Source organism: Ciconia boyciana, chromosome 26, assembly GCF_034638445.1.
Source record: "Ciconia boyciana chromosome 26, ASM3463844v1, whole genome shotgun sequence".
NCBI lineage: Eukaryota > Metazoa > Chordata > Aves > Ciconiiformes > Ciconiidae > Ciconia > Ciconia boyciana.
The window spans coordinates 2,525,872-2,544,914 of record NC_132959.1 but is presented as its reverse complement, the minus strand read 5'-3'; the positions used below and the strand labels follow the sequence as shown (position 1 = coordinate 2,544,914).

Genomic DNA, 19,043 nt, shown 5'->3' with positions numbered 1-19,043 from the left:
CCACACACCCTTCTCAAGATGGCGGCAGTGCTTCCGGCGCGCTTCCCGGCGTGCACCGCGGCGGTGGCGGCGGCAGCGGGAGCGGCAAGATGGCGGACGTGCTGGATCTACATGAGGCGGGAGGCGAGGACTTCGCCATGGACGAGGATGGCGACGGTGAGGGCGGTGCTGGGGCTGTCCCCTAACGGCCCGGCCCGGCCCGGCCCGGCCCGGTTCCGCCCCGTTGCCTCCTCGCCCCGGGCCGGCCCGGGGGTCCCGCCTCCTCCCGCTTGGGGCCCAGCTCCCAGCCGCGTCCCTGTCACAGCGGGGCCCGTCACCCCTGCTCCTGTGTCGTGTGTCCCCCTCGCAGCCCCGGTTCGGGACCGACTCAGCTCGGGTCCCTCCTCCCGTATCGGTTACCCGGCTTCGGGCCCGTCCCCCCGTTCCCCTCGGGCCGCCGGGCCCTGCCGGCTCCCGTTCCCTCTCCCTTTGGGGTCCCCCCACCGGGCCCGGCCCGGTTCCCCCTCTCCCCACAAGCCTCAGTACCAAGCCTGGCCCGGGCGGGGTCCTGCCGGGCCCGGGTCCCCTCCCCGGTTCCGACCCGCTCCCCTCTCGCCCCCAGAGAGCATCCACAAGCTGAAGGAGAAAGCCAAGAAGCGGAAGGGCCGAGGCTTCGGCTCAGGTGAGGAGCACCCGCCGCGCTCTGCCCTCCGTCCCGGTGCCCCCCGCCCCTCCGGGCCTCCGTCTCCCCGTTTGGGTGAAACGCTTCCCCTGGCGTCCCTCGGGGAGCGGTCGGGCGCGAAACCCCGGCTGCCTTCGTGCTTTTGGGGAGTTTTAAATGGGGTTGTGGTTCTCCGGGCCCTGGCGTCCTCCTGGGTGATGGCACCGGTCGCCCATTTCTCTTTCCCCCCCTTCGCCGCGCCCAGAGGAGGGCTCGCGGGCCCGCGTGCGCGAGGACTACGACAGCGTGGAGCAGGACGGGGATGAGCCGGGCCCTCAGAGGTGTGAGTATCGCCAGAGGCACCTTCCCAGCCCTCACCGCGGGGGCTTTACCGGAGGGAGGGGAGATGGTGGGGGAATACGGGGTCTTTGGCTCCCTACCGGGGTTCAGACCTTGCTGGGACTGAGCCTTTCCCCGCCTTGCTGGGATTTATCTCCAGCTAAGCCAAGGACGTTGGACTCCGGGGCTCCGTCTCCCCTTCCCACCCGCGTACGGCTCGCTCCGTGCTTCCCCGCAGCTTTTGGGGGGACCCCATCCCTCAGACCCCACAGCTGACGCGGGAGCACGCCCTGCGCTCGGCGTAACTCATCTCCTTCGCACCGCAGCGGTGGAGGGCTGGATTCTCTTCGTCACGGGGGTTCACGAGGAGGCGACGGAAGAAGACATCCACGACAAATTCGCGGAGTACGGCGAGATAAAAAACATCCACCTCAACCTCGACAGACGGACGGGCTACCTGAAGGTAGGAAGGGGAGCTCGGCGCGGCTGCGCTTGCCCCTCGAGCCTCTCGGTGGCTTCGCTGCCTCCCGTTTTGGCTTGTGGGGCGTTCGAACTCTGCCGCGGAGGCCGGGATCGAACAGGGCTCGGGGAGGGATTATCCCCGTGCCCGGCCCCTCGCCGGGCTCCCCTCATCTGCCGTGGCTCACGCTCCCTCCCTCCCGCTCCCTAGGGATACACTCTGGTCGAGTACGAGACCTATAAAGAGGCGCAGGCGGCCATGGAGGGGCTGAACGGCCAGGAGCTGATGGGGCAGCCCATCAGCGTGGATTGGTGCTTCGTGCGAGGGCCCCCGAAAGGAAAGAGAAGGTAAGGGCCGAGCCGCAGGCGCGAGCGAGACCTCGGCGTGCCACGGGCTGGCTCGTCCGCCTGGCCGAGAAAGTGCCGGAACCTGCGCTGGTGCGAATACACGGAACGGTTTGGGTGGGGAGGGACCTTCAAAGGCCATCTCATCCACCCCCCCTGCCATGACAGGGCCATCTTCCACCAGGTCAGGTTGCCCAGAGCCCCGTCCAACCTGGCCTTGAACGCTTCCAGGGACGGGGCATCCCCCACCTCTCCGGGCAACCTGGGCCAGCGTCTCACCAGCCTCAGCGTAAACAATTTCCTCCTTACATCTAGCCTGAATCTCCCCTCTTTTAGTTTAAAACCATCACCCCTTGTCCTGTCGCTACAGGCCCTCCCAAAAAGTCCGTCCCCACCTTTCTTATAAGTCCTGAAAGGTGCAAGAAGGTCTCCCCGCAGCCTTCTCTTCTCCAGGCTGAACAACCCCAGCTCTCTCAGCCCGTCCTCACAGCAGAGCTGTTCCAGCCCTCGGACCATTCTCGTGTCCCTCCTCTGGACCCGCTCCCACAGGTCCACGTCTCTCCTGTGCTGAGGACCCCCGAGCTGGACGCAGCGCCCCGGGGGGGTCTCACCAGAGCGGAGTCGAGGGGCAGAATCCCCTCCCTCGACCTGCTGGCCACGCTGCGGGTGACACAGCCCAGGAGACGGTTGGCCCACTGGGCTGCCAGCGTCGGCTCGCGTCCCTTTTGTCACCCACCAGCACCCCCGAGTCCTCCTCCGCAGGTGCCCATCCGTCCCCCCAGCCTGTGCTGGGACCGGGAATTGTCCCCTCCCGCGCGCAGGACCCCGCCCTCGGACCCCCTCGCGAGCTTCGCGTGGGCCCGCTCCTCCAGCCTGGGTCCCTCCGGATGCCGTCCCTTCCCTCCGCCGCATCAGCTCGGGGTCGCCTTGCCGCGGGCGCGCTTGATCCCGTCGATGACGGTCCCAGTACGGACCCTTGAGGGCCACCGCTCGTTACTGGTTTCCGCTCGGACATTGAGCCGTAGCTCTTCGGACGTGGCCCGCTCCTTGTCCGCCCAACACCCGTAGCTCTCCAACGCAGCGGCGTGGCCCGTACGCGGGTCCCTGTAGCAGTGCAGGTAGATGACATCAGTTGTCCGCCAATGACATCGCTCCGTCGTAGCAGGCCGCTAGGTTAGAGAGCGTGAAATCACCGCGTGGGCTCAAAATCCCGATAAACAACCCCGACGTGCTCTGTCCTCTCTTCCAGGGGCGGGCGCCGACGGAGCAGGAGTCCGGACAGGAGACGCCGATGATGGAGCCTCGTTTCTACCCGTGCGTTCCGAGTCCAAACTGGGAGAACTGGGAGGGGAAACTGGGGCGGGGGGGGGGTTGTACGTTGGGGACGGGGCATTTGAGGAACAGCTGGAGGAGTAAAACAGTTCAGCGCTTCGGGAAATTGGCTTCTCACAAGATTTTATTGTTTTCAAACAAGAAAACCTGAGTGAAGAAGCAACACCCGAGGTTTCGGGGGTTGTTTCCGCGTGTGGTCGTGGCGGGTGCAGCCCCCGAGCCCGGTGACGCCTCAGACCGCGACGTTTTTAAGCGTTTGGTTACGCCTGCGAGCGACCTGGCGTTTTGGTCGCTCTTTTGGAGAGAAGCTGGTTTTTTATACCCCAGGCAAACGTTCCTTAAATCACCTGAGGGGTTTATTCTGTCGACTTGACGTTTGCGAGGGAACTCCGCCTTTTCGATAACTCCCGTTTTGTGTAGAATTGTCCTCTCGTTACTTGTCCTTAATTAAACGTTCCGCGAAGCTGTAACCGAGCCCCAATTCCTCTCGTGCCTAAATTTTAGATCTGCCTAAAATCGGTCGGTGTCGCTGTCACGGCTGTTGATCCCGGGGCTGCCTCAGAGCAACTTAGGAGTTGAAAAAGCCATTTTTCCTTAAAATAGCGTTTGGCAGAGCCAGCTTTACGTGGCCCGTGCCGTTCTCCGTCGGGTCAGCGGGCTTTCTGTGTAGCTCGGCTCTGGTGTCGAATTCTCCCCGTCCCCCAGCGCAGGTGAAGGGGCACGGTTTAAATTTGATTTATTTCCCCCCCCCGGGTTGCTTCTGGCTTACCGCTCCTCGCGCGTTACCGGTGCCGTTAGACCCTGCGCGGCGCGGAAATGCGCCGGTGATGCCACAGCGCCGGTTAAACCATCCCCTGGCCCAAAGACGGGCTCCTGCTGAGAAAATAATCGGAATTTATCGTGGAGCGGCTCCGCGGTGGCCCAGAGCCCTCGCGTCACCCCCCGTCCCGTTTTCGGGGGGTCCCCTCGCTCTGCCGCGGGTCCGGCCTGGCCTCGCCGTCACATGAAGCTCTCCGCCGTCCTCCTCCGGCACAGCTCGCACCTGCGTCCCGGCGGAGCTGCGCCCGCCGTCACCTCCAGCTCGTGTTTTCCGGATCCCCCCCGACTGTTGCCGGCTCTCCTGGCCGGCACGGCCGCGGTGGAGACGCGGAAGGAACCGGTGAGGGCGGAAGCGACCTCCTGCTCGTGCCGTCGGCGGCTGCAGCGGCAAGCGCGCCACGTCTCCCTCCGGAAACGCACCGTGAAGAGCCCGTAGATGAGCGGATCCAGGCACGTGTTGAAGAGGCCGAAGAGGAAGAGGATGTGGCTGAGAGACGGCGGCACCTTCTCCCGCGTCAACATCTCGGGGGAGAACCAGTACCAGAGGCCCAGGAGGTAGTATGGCGTCCAGCAGACGATGAAGGTCAGGACGATGACGATGGACATCTTCAGCGCGCGCATCCTGGCCCGGGGGATGTTGTCGTAGGACCGGCGGAGCTGGATCTCCTGGGAGGAGGCTGCGGGGCGGAAACGGAGCGAGGGGTAGGAGGGCGGGAGGAGGAGCGCGTCGCCCCGGGGTGCGTTCAGAGCGCCGGGTTAACGAGCTGGGGAGAGGGGACCCAAGCGGGGCGCCGGGCCCCAGCAGCAGCATCGGGAGGAGAAAAAGGAGGAGGAGAAGCGAGCGGGGACGGAGGAAGGGTGGGGGAGCGGCGCGGGCCCGGCCCGTGCTCTCACCGCGGGCGTCCTTCATCCTGCGCGAGATGGCGGCGAGGATGCGGCCGTAGCAGAGCACCATGACGAGCAGCGGGAGGAGGAAGAGGCAGGCGAAGGTGAACATGTTGTAGAGCGTCTCCTGCCAGCGCGCCCCGAAGCTGCCCACCGTCGCGCACTGCACGAAGCGGCGGGGCCGCAACCGGCTCACCGTGCGGAAGACGAACGCCTGCAAGGGGCCGCGGGGCCGTCAGCGTCCGTCCTTCCCCCGCCGCCATCGTCGTCATCGTCATCCTCCTCCTCCTAGCCCCCTCCGGGGTCTCCCTCCCACCCCGGGGCGGGGGTTCGCCCACCTGGGGCAGAGCCAGCACGGCGCTGAGCGCCCACGCCGCGCACAGCATCGCCTTGTTCCTCCTCTCGGCGCAGCCCACCGCCAAGGGGTTGACGATGGCGGCGTGACGGTCCAAGGCGATGACGACGGTGACGAAGGCTGAGGCGTACATGGCGGCCAGCTTGAGGAACATCAGGGCCCGGCACGCCGCGTCCCCCCCGTACCACTGCACGGTGACGTTCCAGGTGGCGTCCAACGGCATCACCACCACCGTCACCAGCAGATCGGCCGCCGCCAGGTTGGCCATCAGGACGCGGACGCGGGGCGGACGCCGCCGCGTCGCCCGGGCGGCTGACCAGAGCACGGCGCCGTTGCAGCAAGCCGAGGAGAGGAAGAGGAGGCACGTGACGGCCACCCGCACCTTGGCCGCGGTGGAGAAGGTGGGCAGCAGGACGGGCTCCTCGCCGGCGCCCGCGCAGCTCCGGTTCCCCGCCGTCCCGGTGACGTTCATGCCGGCGGTGGCCGCCGTGGGGCTGGGAGCCCGGGGACCCGCTGGGGCTCGTCCCCGGCCGCGCCGTCACCGCGTCCTGCCGCGGTGACGCCGAGCATCTTTCGGGTTCGTCCCGATTCTGCCGGCGGGGTCCTTGCTCCTCGGCCCCGAGTTTGGTCAGGTCTCAGCCCGGGGGGGACCCGCAGCGACGGCGCCCGCCCGGGTCCCCTCTCCCTGCTGGGGCGCGGCGCATGCAGGAGCCCGGCCCTGGGCTGGGGACAGGGGCTTCGTGTCCCCCCCCTCCCCGAGGACCCCCCTGGCTCTGGGAGCACCCGCGGGTGCCGCTCGCCCCCCGGAGCCCTCAGCACCCAGCGGGACGAGGCTGGTCACCCGTGTCCCCCAGCATCACCCCCTCTCGGTGTCCTTCCTCCTCCTCCTCCTCTCCCGGGGAATAACCCTGCGGGGGTTAGAAAAGCCCCCTCGTCACCGCGGCGTCCCCGTCCTCGCGTCCGTGGTGGAGCCACCTCCTCGTCCCCAGCCCCCCGGGGACCCCGGCTGCCCCTCGTCCCCTGTGGGGTGTTTTTGGCCGAGGATGAGGAAGAGCCCGGGGGGGGGAGGGCCTGGCTGTCCCAGGGGTGCTGCCCCCGTCCCCGCTGCGCCCCGTGGCAGCGTCCTCCCCCCAGCCCCAGCGCTGTCCCCAGCCCCCCAGCAGCACACCGGCCGGTGTCCCCAGCCCCTGCGGTGTCGTCCCCCCCACCCCCGGCAGTGCCCCCCAACTCGGCCCTCAGCCTCGGCGGTGCCCCCTCCGGAGGTTGTCCCCAACCCCATAGCGTTGTCCCCAACCCCATAGCAGTGTCCCCAAGCCCCAGCAGTGTCCCCAGCCCTAGCAGTGTCCCCCACCCCAGCCTCAGCACTGGCCCTTGCCACTGCCCCCAGCCCCACCAGTGCCCCACAGCAGTGTCCCCAGCCCCACCAGTGTCCCCAAGCCCCACCAGTGTCCCCTAGCCCCAGCAATGCCCCATGGCAGTGTCCCCAAGCCCAGCAGTGTCCCCAGCCCCACCAGTGCCCCACAGCAGTGTCCCCAGCCCCGGCAGTGTCCCCAGCCCCAGCAGTGCCCCATGGCAGTGTCCCCAAGCCCCAGCAGTGTCCCCAGCCCCACCAGTGTCCCCCAGCCCCAGCAGTGCCCCATAGCAGTGTCCCCAAGCCCCAGCAGTGTCCCATGGCAGTGTCCTCAAGCCCAGCAGTGTCCCCAAGCCCCATAGCAGTGTCCCCAAGCCCCAGCAGCAGTGTCCCCAGCCCCAGCGATGTCCCCAGCACCAGCAGTGTCCCCAGCCCCAGCGATGTCCCCAGCACCAGCAGTGTCCCCAAGCCCAGCAGTGTCCCCAGCCCCAGCGATGTCCCTAAGCCCAGCAGTGCCCCATAGCAGTGTCCCCAAGCCCCAGCAGTGCCCCATGGCAGTGTCCTCAAGCCCAGCAGTGTCCCCAGCCCCATAGCAGTGTCTCCAAGCCCCAGCAGCAGTGTCCCCAGCCCCAGCGATGTCCCCAAGCCCAGCACTGTCCCATGGCAGTGTCCCCAAGCCCCAGCAGCGTCCCCAGCCCCAGCGATGTCCCCAAGCCCAGCAGTGTCCCCAGCCCCATAGCAGTGTCCCCAGCCCCAGCAGTGTCCCCAAGCCCAACAGCCTCCCCAGCCCCAGCGATGTCCCCAAGCCCAGCAGTGTCCCCAGCCCCATAGCAGTGTCCCCAGCCCCAGCAGTGTCCCCAAGCCCAACAGCGTCCCCAGCCCCAGCGATGTCCCCAGCCCCAGCAGTGCCCCACGGCAGTGTCCCCAAGCCCAGCAGTGTCCCCAGCCCCAGCAGTGTCCCCAAGCCCCAGCAGCAGTGTCCCCAGCCCCAGCAGTGCCCCACGGCAGTGTCCCCAGCCCCAGCAGTGCCCCACGGCAGTGTCCCCAGCCCCAGCAGTGTCCCCCAGCCCCAGCAGCAGCGTCCCCAGCCCCAGCGGTGGCCCCCGCCCGCAGCCCCTCCGGTGCGGTACCGCTCTGCAGCGCTGCCCGGCCGCGCTTGCCGCAGCCGGTGCCGCCAGCGCCCGGCACAGCCCAGCCTCCCGCTGCGGCACGGGCCGGCCCCGGCCGCGGCCTCGCCCCGGCTCCCCGCACCCCGGCACGGCTCTGCGGGGCTGCCCCCCGCCCCGCGGGCGTCCCCGCCAGCGCCCCGCCTCTCCCCTGGGCGCGGCCCCCCCCCGGCACCGGCACCGGGGCCGAGCCCGTGCCCGCCCGCCGGGCCCCGCGCCGTGTCCCCGCGGGGGGACAGCGCGGTGAACGCGGGGGCCGGGCCGCCCCCTCCCACGGCCGCCCCGCGGCTCGGGACCCCCCACGTCTGCCAGCGAGAGCCCGCGGGGCCCCCTTGCCCAGATGTGCTGGTGCCACCGTGGGCCCGTCCACGTGCACGTGGCGCCCAGCGGTGCCGGCACCCGGCTGTGCCAGGCCTCGTGCACCCAGGGGTGCCCAGATGTGCCGGCACCCAGATACGCTGGCACCTAAAAGTTCCAGTCCCCATGCGCCCCGTTGCCCAGATGTGCCGGCATCCAGCTGTGCCGGCACCCGGCTGTGCCAGGCCTCGTGCACCCTGGCGCCCAGATGTGCCGGCACCCAGATACGCTGGCACCTAAAAGTTCCAGTCCCCATGCGCCCCATTGCCCAGCGGTGCCGGCACCCGGCTGTGCCAGGCCTCGTGCACCCAGGGGTGCCCAGATGTGCTGGCCCCCACCCTGCCCGTGCCCAGGGCGCGCGGCCCCCCAGCCTCCCGACACTCGGAGACGGGCTGAGCTGTGCTGGGACCTTTATTCACCGGGACGCCGGCAGCGTCCGCCCCCCCGCCCGCTCCCGCCCCGCACCCCCTCGCTGGGACCCCGCGCCCCAGGGTGGGGGAGAACCCCTGGGGAGGGACCCTCGGGGACGCGGGGCTCCGGCGGCTGTTATTGCTCACGGCACCCAGCCCCCAGCAGCGCCTGGCGCCGGTGGGGACGTGGGCACCCCCAAACGTGGGGCAGGTTGGGCAGTCGGCGGCTGCTGCCGAAGTCCGTAGGGAAAAGCGCTGCTGGGAGGATGAGGAGGGAGCGGGAGGAAGATGCAGGGGAGAAGGGGGGGGAGGGGGGGATGCCGGCACCTGAAGGAATCTGGGGTCGTGCAAAGTTTCTGCCAACGGCAGCAATGGAAGAATTGTCATGTGCCCGCAGTCGTCAGTAGGGTTCAGAGTGAACGTTGCCACCGCCTGCACAGGGAGGCCCCGCGCTGGCAGGGGGGCAGCTGGGCAGGGACAGAGAGGCCGCCCGGGGTGGTCCCTTCACGGGGGGGTCCCCCAGGATGGCGGGAGCAGGAGCCAGGCATCCGGGCACCGCCCGCTCTGGGGGGGACACGGGGGGTCCCTAACTGCCCGGCTCCAGGGCCGCGCTGCTCTGGAAGTTGGCCAGCTGCCGCATCTCCTCCGTCTGCATGGAGTGCCGGCGCAGCAGCTTGCGACGCCCCTTGGGCGAGCCGGGGGCCGGGGGGCCGCGGAGGCCGGGGGGATGCGGGCCGGCGTGCAGCGGGGGCAAGAAGCCGGCCCTCCCCGGGGCCCAGGGCTCCAGCAGGAGGGTGCCGGAGCCGCGACGCTCCAGCAAACCGGGCGGGCGCCGGCGGGTGCCCGGGGGGGACTCGGCGGCTGGCGGCGGCATGGCCGCCGCGGCACAGTGCCGGCCTCGCCCCGGCGACGGAGGCGGCGAGCCGGCCCAGGGGTGCCCCTCCATTTCGGGGGGTTCCCGGCGAGGCGGTTTGACCCGCGCCGTTTCGGGGGCCGTGTTGCGGCGCGCCAGCGGCTGCGGGCAAGCGGGGGGCGCGCGCTCGGCCCAGGCGGCCCCCGGCAGCCCCGCCGCCTCCCGGCCCTCCACGCTGTGCCGCCGCGGGCGCCCGCCCAGGCTCAGCCCCTCCATCCCCGCCACCACCCGCTCGGAGGGTCCCCGCGTCCCCTCCGTCCCCGGGGCCACCAACCCCCAGGGCTCCGAATTGAGGCGCTTCAGCGGCCGCCCCCGGGCGCGGGACGGCTCCGGTACGGCGGTGACCGGTGCCGGCGGTGGCGGGGGGAAGCAGAAGACGTCCCTCTCCTCTTCTTTCTCGCTGCCGGCCGGCGAAGCCGCCGTCCGCACCTCGATGTCGGAGGGCGACATGCAAAGCGCCGGCGAGCGTTTCTCCTCCAGCCCCGGCGAAGGGGGCGAGTTTAGGTATTGCCGGGTGGTTTTGGTACCCGAGGGCGAGGTGTCGGTGGTGATGATGATCACCTCCTTCCCTCGGGCTTTGCAGGCATCCAACAGCACCTGCAGCGTCTCCCGGTCCCCCCGGTTAATGGCGTAAACCAAAGCGGAGGCTCCGGCGTAATCGCGGGCGCTGGGATCGGCACCGTGAGCCAACAAAATGGTGGCTACCGCCGGGCCGGCGCGTTCGGCGCAGGCGTGCATCAACGCCGTCTTGCCCGTCTTATCGGGGATGTTGGGATCGGCGCCGTTTTCCAGGAGGTACCGCACCATGCGGGGCTGCTCCAGCGGGTCGGCGTAGCCGGCCCGGCACGCGGCCATCAACGGTGTCTGCCCGGCAGCGTTGCCCTCGTTGATGTAGGCTCCCCCTTCCAACAAGAGCCGGGTGAGACGGAATTTGCCCTGTGCCACGGCTCGCAGCAATGCCGAACCGTCTGCCGGTAGCATGGTTAAACCGGGCGGCCCGGCAGCACCGGGAGGCCGGCGGACAGGGCTGGGCATCGCAGCGTTTACGGCAGCGGGGACGGCGGGTGGCTGTGCTGGCCCGGGAGCGTCGCCCGCTCACTGCAAGGGGACACGGAGGACGTTGAAGCCCCCCCCGAGCCCCCCGGGACGGGGCAGTCCCAGCTCCCTGCCTCGGTTTCCCCAGCCGGGTCCCACGAGGGGACGGATCCTGCAGATGCCACCAGCCGCCGCGGCGCAGCCCGCGGCACGGGGACCCCCGGGCCTCCTGCCCGTACCCCCATCTCCCCCCGCATCCCCTGCCCGTACCCCCCTACCCCGTCTGCCCCCCGCCTCTGTCCCCTCCCCTACTCGCCCAAATCCCCTTCCTGCCCCCCTCCTTGTGCTCCTCGTCCCCCTGCCCGTACCCCCTGCCCGTACCCCCTCCTGTACCCCTTCTGCAGCCCCTGCCCGTACCCCCATCCCTTCTGCAGCCCCTGCCCGTACCCCCATCTCCCCCCGCAGCCCCTGCCCGTACCCCCATCCCTTCCCGCATCCCTGCCTGCACGGTTCCCATGGTGACCGCAGCTCATCCTGCTCCTCAGCTCTGACCAGCCAAGAAAATGGGGGAGAAACCACCAACCCCCGTGCCCCCAGTTCACCAGCTCGGCTGGCAGCTGCCCCCCCCCAGCAAGACGCCGGCCGCCGCCGCTCCGGGCCTGGCGCTGGGGGCTGCACCGTCCCCCCGGGTAGGGGGACACCCCAGAGAGGGACCCCCCCCCCAGCCCCTCTCTCCCCCATCCCTCCATCCCTTCCTCTGTTACCATGGTAACCGGAGCGTGGTATCCCCCCGCGATGGGTCCCGGTCCCAGGTGCCCCGGGGACGGCGGTGTCGGGGACATCGCCCGGTGGCCGCCATCCCGGCCCGCTGCCGGCGGAGCGGGGGGAAGGCAGGGGAGGTTATTCGGAGGGTTTTTCCCCCCCCTGCATCGCTATTTTTGGCAGCCGCTGGCGCGGGGAGGGCTGGAGCGGGATGAATCACCCACGGCGCAGCCGGCAACGCACCCGCTGCGCCGAGCAGCCTGCGCAAGGGAGAGAGCCGCCATGGGGCCCAGCACGACGGGGCTGGGGGTCACAGTGCGGAGGGGCTGGGGGTCACAGTGCGGAGGGGACGAGGGTCACAGTGTGGCGGGGTTGGGGGTCACAGTGCAGCGGGGCTGGGGGTCACTGCGGAGGGGCTGGGGGTCACAGTGTGGAGGGGACGAGGGTCACAGTGCGGAGGGGCTGGGGGTCACAGTGTGGCAGGGTTGGGGGTCACAGTGCGGAGGGGCTGGGGGTCACAGTGCAGCGGGGCTGGGGGTCACAGTGCGGAGGGGCTGGGGGTCACAGTGCAGCGGGCTGGGGGTCCCAACACAGTGGGGCTGGGGGCCATGGGGTGTCGGTGACTGGGAGGGCCACAGGGCAGTGGGGCTGGGGGTCCCAACACATCAGAGTTGGGGGTCACAACACAGCAGGGCTGGGGGTCATAATGTAGCAGGGCCGGGGGGCCACAACACAGTGGGGCTGGGGGCCATGGGGCAGCAGGGCTGGGGGCCACAACGCAATGGGATTGGGGGTCACACCAGGGCGATCTTGGGGTCCACGGGGCAGAGGGGCTGGGACCCACAGCGCAGTGGGGGCTGTGGGTCAGCGAGGCCACAGCGCTGGGGGGCTGAGATGCTCCAGGGCGGGGGGCCTGGGGGCCGTGGGGCGGGGGCCGGGGGGCGGGGACCCTCTGCCCCCCGGCCCCCGCCCCGATCCCCGCCCCATTCATGCCCGCCCCAGCCCCATTCATTCATTCATTCCTTCCTCCGCCCCGCCCCTCGCCCCGCCCCCTCCGTCTCCTCCCCTCTGACTGGCTCCGCCACGAGCAAATCAACGCGGCCTTGGCGCCCACGCCCCGCCCCTTTCGAACGCCGGGTGGCCGCAGCGGCCCCGGACACACGTGGAGCGGCTGCGCATGCGCGGCGTGAGTACCGGGGCCGGGGCGGGGGGGGGCAGCGCCGTGTGTCCCCCGTGTCCCCCCCCGTGTCCCCGTGGGGCTGCCCCTTGTCCCCTCCCCCCCTGGCGTCCCCCCGTGTCCCGTGGGGCGCCTCCGCGTGTCCCCCGTGTCCGGGGGGGGGGGGCTGCCCCGTGTCGTGTCCCCCCTCGTGTGCCCGTACCCCGGGGGGGGCTGCCCCGTGTCCCCTCCACCCCCTTCGTCCCCCCGTCCCCTCCCCACTCGCGCCCCCTGTCCCGGGGGGGCTGCCCCGTGTCCCCCGTGTCCCGGGGGGCGGCCCCGCGTGTCCCGGGGGGGGGGGGGCTACCCCGTGTCGTGTCCCCATATCCCGGGGGGGCCGCCCCTTGTCCTCTCCACCCCCGCTCCCCCGTGCCCTCCCCGTGTCCCGGGGGCTGCCCCATAACTCCCTGTGCCCCCCCCGGGGCTGCCCCACATCCCTGCTGCCCCCCCGGGGTCCCCAAACCCTCCCCAGCGCAGGGGGGCTGCCCCCCTCCAGACAAGGGGGCTGCCCCTGCCCCCTCCCTTACCCCCCCCTCCCCCTCCTCCCAGGGCCCCCCCAGGCAGGGCGGGCCGGGGCCGGGGCCGGGGCCGGGGGCAGATGACCTTCAACGTGGAGGCGGTGGGCATCGGGAAGGGGGACGCGCTGCCCCCCACCCTCCAGCCCTCCCCCTCTTCCCGGTAAGTGCTGGGGGGGCGGGGGGGAGGTCCCCGCCCTGTGTCCTCCCCGTTGTGTCCGTCCCCCCCCGCCGGCCCGGCTGAGCACGGCCGCGCTCATCGCACGTGTGGGCGCAGCCGCTGGAGCAGCGCGCGGCCCCGCTGCCGGGGGGCGAGGAGGGCGAGTACGTGCTGGCCCTCAAGCAGGAGCTGCGCGGGGCCATGCGGGCCCTGCCCTACTTCGTCAAGCCCGGGGCGCCCCGCAGAGGTATTGGGGGGCCGGGGGGGCCGGGTGTGCCCCCCCCATCCTCCCGCACCCCCTTCGAGCGGGGGTGGGGGAATGGGGGCGGGGGAGGGTGCCTGGGGCGTCTGAGCCCCGCTGCCCCATCGCCCCCAGCCCCTCGTGCTGGGACCCCCAGTTCCGTCACACCCCGCCCAGCCCCATAGCCCCCCCAGCCCCATAGTCCCCAGCCCTGCTGCCCCGTGACCCCCAGCCCCATCACCCACCCAGCCCCACTGATGTGACACCCCCCCAGCCCCATAGCCCCTCCCCTCCGGTTGTGACCCCCTAGCCCCACTGATGTGACCCCCATCACCCCCAACCCCATAGCCCCCACCCCACTATTGTGACCCCCCAGCCCCATCAACCCCCAGCCCCACTGCCGTGACCTCCAGCCCCATAGCCCCCAGCCCCACTATTGTCACCCCCCAGCCCCATCACCCCCCCAGCCCCACTGCCGTGACCTCCAGCCCCATAGCCCCCAGCCCCATAGCCCCCACCCCCACTATTGTGACCCCCCAGCCCCATCACCCCCAGCCCCACTGCTGTGACCTCCAGCCCCATAGCCCCCAGCCCCATAGCCCCCACCCCCACTATTGTAACCCCCCAGCCCCACTGCTGTGACCCCCAGCCCCGCTGCACCGGGCCCCACTGCGGCTGTTTCCACCTGGCACCCTTGGGTGTCGCAGCGTGGGTCCCACGGGTGCCCCCCAGTGCCCCCCCGACACCCCTGCGCTGGGCTCCCCAGACATCGAGCGCTACTCGGACAAGTACCAGATCTCCAGCCCCGTCGACAGCGCCATCGACTGGAACCCAGGTGGGGGGACAGGGGACAAGGGGGGGGACAGGGACCGGGGGGGGACTGGCATGGGGCTGGGGGGGCCCGGTCCAGCCCCTCGCTCTGCCCCACAGACTGGAGGCGGCTGCCGCGGGAGCTGAAGATCCGGGTGCGGCGGCTGCGGAAAGGCAGTGAGTGTCCCCCCTTGTGTCCCCCCTTGTCCCCCCGTCCCCGCCGTGGGGCCGGGCTCTGCCCCCCCCGGGGGGTAACGCTCCCCTCTGCCCCCCGCAGGGACCACCATCCTCATCCCCAAGAGCAAGCAGCGGGTCGCGCTCGACAAGGAGGAGACCATTAAGAAGCTGGAGGTAACGAGGCCGAAGGCTCAGCCACCGTCCCTGCCCCGTGGCGGTGGGGGGGACCCCGCCGGGGTGGCCTGGCTGGATTTTGGGGGGGGGGGGTGTGTGTGTCCCCCCGGGTTAATGCTGCAGGGGCTGCCCTGAACCCCCCCAGAGCCTGGAGAAGAAGGAGGAGGAGGTGACGTCGGAGGAGGAAGAGGAGAAGGAGGAGGAAGAAGAAGGGAAGGAAGAGGAGGAAGAGGAGTACGACGAGGAGGAGCACGAAGAAGTGAGATGGCGGGGGGGGGGACGCATCCCAGTGGGACCCCGGCTGGGGCGATGGGTGCGGCCGTCCCGGCCGTGGGGTGGCCCTGGCAGGGCGGGGGGGGCCGGGGGCCACCCCGACCCCCGCCGTGTCCCCCATCCCCAGGAGACCGATTACATCATGTCCTACTTCGACAACGGCGAGGACTTCGGCGCCGACAGCGATGACAACATGGACGAGGCGGTCTACTGACCCCCCCCCGCTGTCACCACCCCCCCACCGGGGACACCGGGGTCCCCTGTCGCCCCCTGCCCCAGATGCCTGGGTCCCCTGTCACCAGCTCCCCCCTGGGACACTGGGGTCCCCTGTCACCAGCCCCCGCAGACACCTGGGTCCCCTGTCACCCCCTCCTCGGACACCGGGGTCCCCTGTCACCAGCCCCTGTCAGACTCCTGGGTCTCCTGTCACCCCCTCCTGGACACGGGGTCCCCTGTCACCAGCCCCCAGGGACACGGGGTCCCCTGTCACCCCCTCCTGGACACGGGGGTCCCTGTCACCAGCCCCCCAGGGACACAGGGGTCCCCTGTCAGCCCCTCCCTGGACACGGGGGTCCCCTGTCACCAGCCCCCCAGGGACACGGGGGTCCCATGTCACCCCTCCTCGGACACGGGGTCCCCTGTCACCAGCCCCCAGGGACACGGGGTCCCCTGTCACCCCCTCCCTGGACACGGGGTCCCCTGTCACCCCCTCCTCGGACACGGGGTCCCCTGTCACCAGCCCCCAGGGACACGGGGTCCCCTGTCACCCCTCCCTGGACACGGGGATCCCCTGTCACCAGCCCTGCCCTGGACACCGGGGTCCCCTGTCACCCCCTCTCTGGACACGGGGGTCCCCTGTCACCAGCCCCCCAGGGACACGGGGGTCCCCTGTCAGCCCCTCCCTGGACACGGGGGTCCCCTGTCAGCCCCTCCTCGGACACGGGGGTCCCCTGTCACCAGCCCCCCAGGGACACCGGGGTCCCCTGTCACCCCCTCCTGGACACGGGGTCCCCTGTCACCAGCCCCCCAGGGACACCGGGGTCCCCTGTCCCCACCCCTGCCCTGGGCACCGGGGGCCCCTGTCACCCCCCCTCTGGACACGGGGGTCCCCTGTCACCAGCCCCCCCGGGACACGGGGGTCCCCTGTCACCCCCTCCTGGACACGGGGTCCCCTGTCACCAGCCCCCAGGGACACGGGGTCCCCTGTCACCCCTCCCTGGACACCGGGGTCCCCTGTCACCCCCTCCCTGGACACGGGGGTCCCCTGTCACCAGCCCCCCAGGGACACCGGGGTCCCCTGTCACCCCCTCCCTGGACACCGGGGTCCCCTGTCAGCCCCTCCCTGGACACGGGGGTCCCCTGTCACCAGCCCCCCAGGGACACCGGGGTCCCCTGTCACCAGCCCTGCCCTGGACACCGGGGTCCCCTGTCACCAGCCCCCCAGGGACACGGGGGTCCCATGTCACCCCCTCCTCGGACACGGGGGTCCCCTGTCACCAGCCCCCCAGGGACACCGGGGTCCCCTGTCACCCCCTCCCTGGACACCGGGGTCCCCTGTCACCAGCCCCCAGGGACACGGGGTCCCCTGTCGCCCCTCCCTGGACACGGGGGTCCCCTGTCACCAGCCCCCGCAGACGCCCGTGTCCCTGTCCCCAGCCCTCTCCAGCCTGCAGGTGGCACTTGTGCTCCAGGGACGGGGGGGACACGGACGGACGGGACACAGGACCCGACACCCCAGCCTTGGGGGCACCCCAGGGTGCTGGCAGCTGGGGGGGGACACGACATGGGGACACCCCGCTGCCCCCCAACTTGGGGGGTCCCGAACCCCGGGGGGGGGGGGTTGGGGGGAGAAGGCCCCCCCCGCCTTGTCCCCAAGGCAGCGGTGGGTGGGATTGTCCCTTTGGGAGGTGGCTTTAGGGGTGACGGGGGGCCCCAAGGTCCCCCCACTCCCCCCCCCCCTTTTTTGTGGCAGCTTTTTAAGTTTTCCGATGTTTTTAATAGTTTTGGGTGGATTAAAGTCGATTTCTGTATTTCCAGCTCGTCTCCTCCCGTGGCCCCAAACCCCCCCGGGATTGGGGGGGGGGGGGATAATGGGGTCCCCAGGTGCCCCCCCTGAGCCCCCCCCGCCCCGCACACACAAGGTTTGTTATTGTAGGGTTGCTGGAGGGGGGGGACGACACGCACCTGCCCCGGGGGGGGTCTGGGTGCACCCATGGGTGCAGGCGCAGCTGTTTGGGGGTGCCCTCCCCCCCACCTTTTCACCCCACAGGTGTGGGGCCGGCTCCTGGCATCGCCTGGGTGGGACGGGTGCCCGGCGGCACCCGGTTTTCCGCCCCGGCACCCATGTTCGGCTCACGCTCGGGCACCCCGCCGGCCCCGGCCATGTGCGGGGTGGGCACGTGGCACCCGCTTTGGGGGTGCAAATCCCCAGCTCCTGGAGTCAGGGGATGCAGCGGCACCATGGCCCCGTACCCCCCTTGTCCCCGGGCTGTGGCAGCAGCTCTGGGTTCTGGGGGGGGCTGAGCAGGTTCGGGGGGGACCCCAACACCCCCCCCCCCCCGGGGGGGTCCCCAGCCTGGCTTAACCCCTCTGGCGCTGGGCTCCAGCAGCAGTGGGTGCAGGGTCAAGCCCCCGCTCCAGCCCGGCGGGGGGGAGGTTGATCCTGCGGGGGGGGGCAGCAGGGTTTGAACCCCCCCCCACCCCCTGGACCTCTCGTGGGTCTCCCTGAACCCCGCTGGGGCTGATTCAGGGGGCTGGGCTGAGCCCTGCCAAAATCATTGCATGCACCGGCAGTGAGAAAAGCTGCTGGGCGGCGCTGGGAGAGGGGGAAAGGGGTTTTTTTTGGGGGAAAAGGGGTTTCTGGGGGGAAAGGTGTTCGGGGGGGGGGCAAAAGGTGTTTTTGGCAGAGGGAGAGGTCAAGGAGGGGTGAAGGCAGAGCTCATGTGAGGCGCATGTGATGGGGAAGCGCCGCCCACCCCCCGCAGGGTTCTCGGTGCTGGCTGTGTTTTTAAGGCTGGTTTTGAATCCCTGGGTGATTAAAAAAAAAAAAAAAGAACCAAAACCCAAACCCAACCAAAAGCAGCAGCTCAGGCAACCCCCGCCTTGTTTGCTTTGGGGTGCCCGTCCTCCCCCCTGAAAGCAGAGGTGTCCCCAAGGGTGGCCGGGCCATCACGGGGCTCCAGGAGGTGGTGATTTCTCAGCCGCAGCCCCCTGTGCTGCAGAAATAACCCCGGGGGGGGGGAGGGGAAGGATCCGGCCCCGCTTGCAGGAATAAAACAGGGTGGGAGACCTCTGGCCGGGAGCTCGGCGTGGGGCTGGGGGAGCTGCCCCACATCCCTGGGGAAGGGAACTGGGGGGGTGCGGGGGGTATTTCCCTTTGCCCCCTCCCCAGGCACCGGCGGCTTCGTGCCTCGGTTTCCCCAGCGGCGCGGGGGCCTCTTCCTCCCCGCCCGCGCGGTGCACGCGAGCGGCGCGTGGGCCTCCTCGTGCTCGCCGGCCTTCGCCGCCGCCCTGGTTATTTTTACCCCCCATGCCGGATGTGGGGCACGGAGGCCCTGGGGGGGGCTGGTTTGGGGGGTCCTCCACGTTAGGGCACCCCACGCTTGGGTCCCAGAGGGTTGGGGTTGTTTTTTTGGGGGGAGAGGGTTGTGGGGTCCTGAGTGGGTGTCGTGTCCCACCCCCATCCGGGTTGTCCCCCCAGCCCGAGTGGGGTGGGGCAGGGTCTGGCTCCCCGCTGCGCCCCACAAAAGTGCCATCGGCCCCCCGACTTTGCGCCCGGTGCCCCCCCCCCAGGGACCTGCTGCGTTGGGGACGGGGGGGGGCGGTGGCCGGGTTGGGGACAGGGGACCTGCCAGCACGCGGGGCGCCCGCCGCCCCCTCCGAGACCCGGAGCACCCCCAAACCCCCAAGAGAGAACGCGCTCCGCTCCCCGTTGCCCCGCGCCCCTTCGGGGACATCCCCGTCCCCGTCCCCTCCCCGGGGGTGCCCGCTGCTCCCCGCAGTCGGGGCCGGGACCTTCGGCCGAGCTGGGAGCAGGCGGCGAGCGGGGTGGGGGCCAGCGCAGGCCCCGCGCCAGGAGGGGGGGCACGGCCGGGGTCCCCACCCCATGGGGACGGCCGTCACCCCGGCCTCCCGCCTGGACGTCCGGACACACGGACAAACCTGAGGGGCAGAACCCAGAGATTGGGGTGGCCCGGGGGGGGCAGAGACACCATCACCCCCCACCCTCTCCAGGGATGTCAAGGGGGGGGGCAGCTTAAATCCCTTTTTTTTTTTTTTCCCCCAGAAGAACACTATTTTTGGCCCAATT

General features: G+C 70.7%; 4 protein-coding genes across 6 annotated transcripts; 2 read left to right on the top strand and 2 right to left on the bottom strand.

Moving 5' to 3' along the window:
• Positions 1-45: 45 nt before the first annotated feature.
• On the top strand, positions 46-3,589 carry RBM8A (RNA binding motif protein 8A). 2 transcript variants are annotated; one of them, XR_012039760.1, is made up of 7 exons: positions 46-156; positions 602-661; positions 906-983; positions 1,306-1,442; positions 1,650-1,786; positions 3,033-3,286; positions 3,336-3,589. XR_012039760.1 is itself a non-coding variant. In XM_072846844.1 (6 exons), the coding sequence occupies exons 1-6, from the start codon at positions 90-92 to the stop codon at positions 3,076-3,078; spliced, it is 525 nt and encodes a 174-aa protein (XP_072702945.1). In that variant the 5' UTR covers positions 46-89; the 3' UTR covers positions 3,079-3,589. The 2 variants fall into 2 exon arrangements, 1 of the variants encoding a protein (XP_072702945.1); XM_072846844.1 differs by having other exon boundaries at positions 3,033-3,589.
• Positions 3,590-4,114: 525 nt separating this feature from the next.
• Positions 4,115-5,646, bottom strand: LOC140644030 (gonadotropin-releasing hormone II receptor-like). The gene is made up of 3 exons (XM_072846491.1): positions 5,158-5,646; positions 4,829-5,033; positions 4,115-4,611 (listed from the first exon to the last, which is right to left on the bottom strand). Exons 1-3 carry the CDS (start codon positions 5,644-5,646, stop codon positions 4,115-4,117), a joined length of 1,191 nt encoding a protein of 396 aa, XP_072702592.1.
• A 2,809-nt stretch (positions 5,647-8,455) lies between these two features.
• On the bottom strand, positions 8,456-11,869 carry ANKRD34A (ankyrin repeat domain 34A). Of its 2 annotated transcripts, none has more exons than XM_072846842.1 (2): positions 11,171-11,869; positions 8,456-10,469 (listed from the first exon to the last, which is right to left on the bottom strand). In XM_072846842.1, the coding sequence occupies exon 2, from the start codon at positions 10,404-10,406 to the stop codon at positions 9,045-9,047; it is 1,362 nt and encodes a 453-aa protein (XP_072702943.1). In that variant the 5' UTR covers positions 10,407-10,469; positions 11,171-11,869; the 3' UTR covers positions 8,456-9,044. The 2 variants fall into 2 exon arrangements, with proteins under 2 accessions (XP_072702943.1, XP_072702944.1); XM_072846843.1 differs by having other exon boundaries at positions 8,456-10,273.
• POLR3GL (RNA polymerase III subunit GL) lies at positions 11,451-15,070 on the top strand. Its single transcript, XM_072846490.1, is given in 9 exon segments — positions 11,451-11,506; positions 12,934-13,046; positions 13,049-13,062; positions 13,177-13,306; positions 14,067-14,135; positions 14,231-14,287; positions 14,388-14,461; positions 14,607-14,720; positions 14,862-15,070. Coding segments are annotated over 9 exon segments (714 nt in total). The 3' UTR covers positions 14,949-15,070.
• Positions 15,071-19,043: the final 3,973 nt, after the last annotated feature.

Bases quoted from the DNA above. Each gene is read 5' to 3' on its own strand.
- ANKRD34A (XM_072846842.1), bottom strand. From the start codon at position 10,406: ATGCCCAGCCCTGTCCGCCGGCCTCCCGGTGCTGCCGGGCCGCCCGGT.
- RBM8A (XM_072846844.1), top strand. From the start codon at position 90: ATGGCGGACGTGCTGGATCTACATGAGGCGGGAGGCGAGGACTTCGCC. The intron at 662-905 runs GTGAGGAGCACC...CGCCGCGCCCAG, and splicing joins GGGCCGAGGCTTCGGCTCAG to AGGAGGGCTCGCGGGCCCGC. The intron at 1,443-1,649 runs GTAGGAAGGGGA...CCCGCTCCCTAG, and splicing joins GACGGACGGGCTACCTGAAG to GGATACACTCTGGTCGAGTA.
- LOC140644030 (XM_072846491.1), bottom strand. From the start codon at position 5,646: ATGAACGTCACCGGGACGGCGGGGAACCGGAGCTGCGCGGGCGCCGGC. The intron at 5,034-5,157 runs GTGGGCGAACCC...GGCCCCTTGCAG, and splicing joins CCGTGCTGGCTCTGCCCCAG to GCGTTCGTCTTCCGCACGGT. The intron at 4,612-4,828 runs GTGAGAGCACGG...TCCGCCCCGCAG, and splicing joins CAGGATGAAGGACGCCCGCG to CCTCCTCCCAGGAGATCCAG.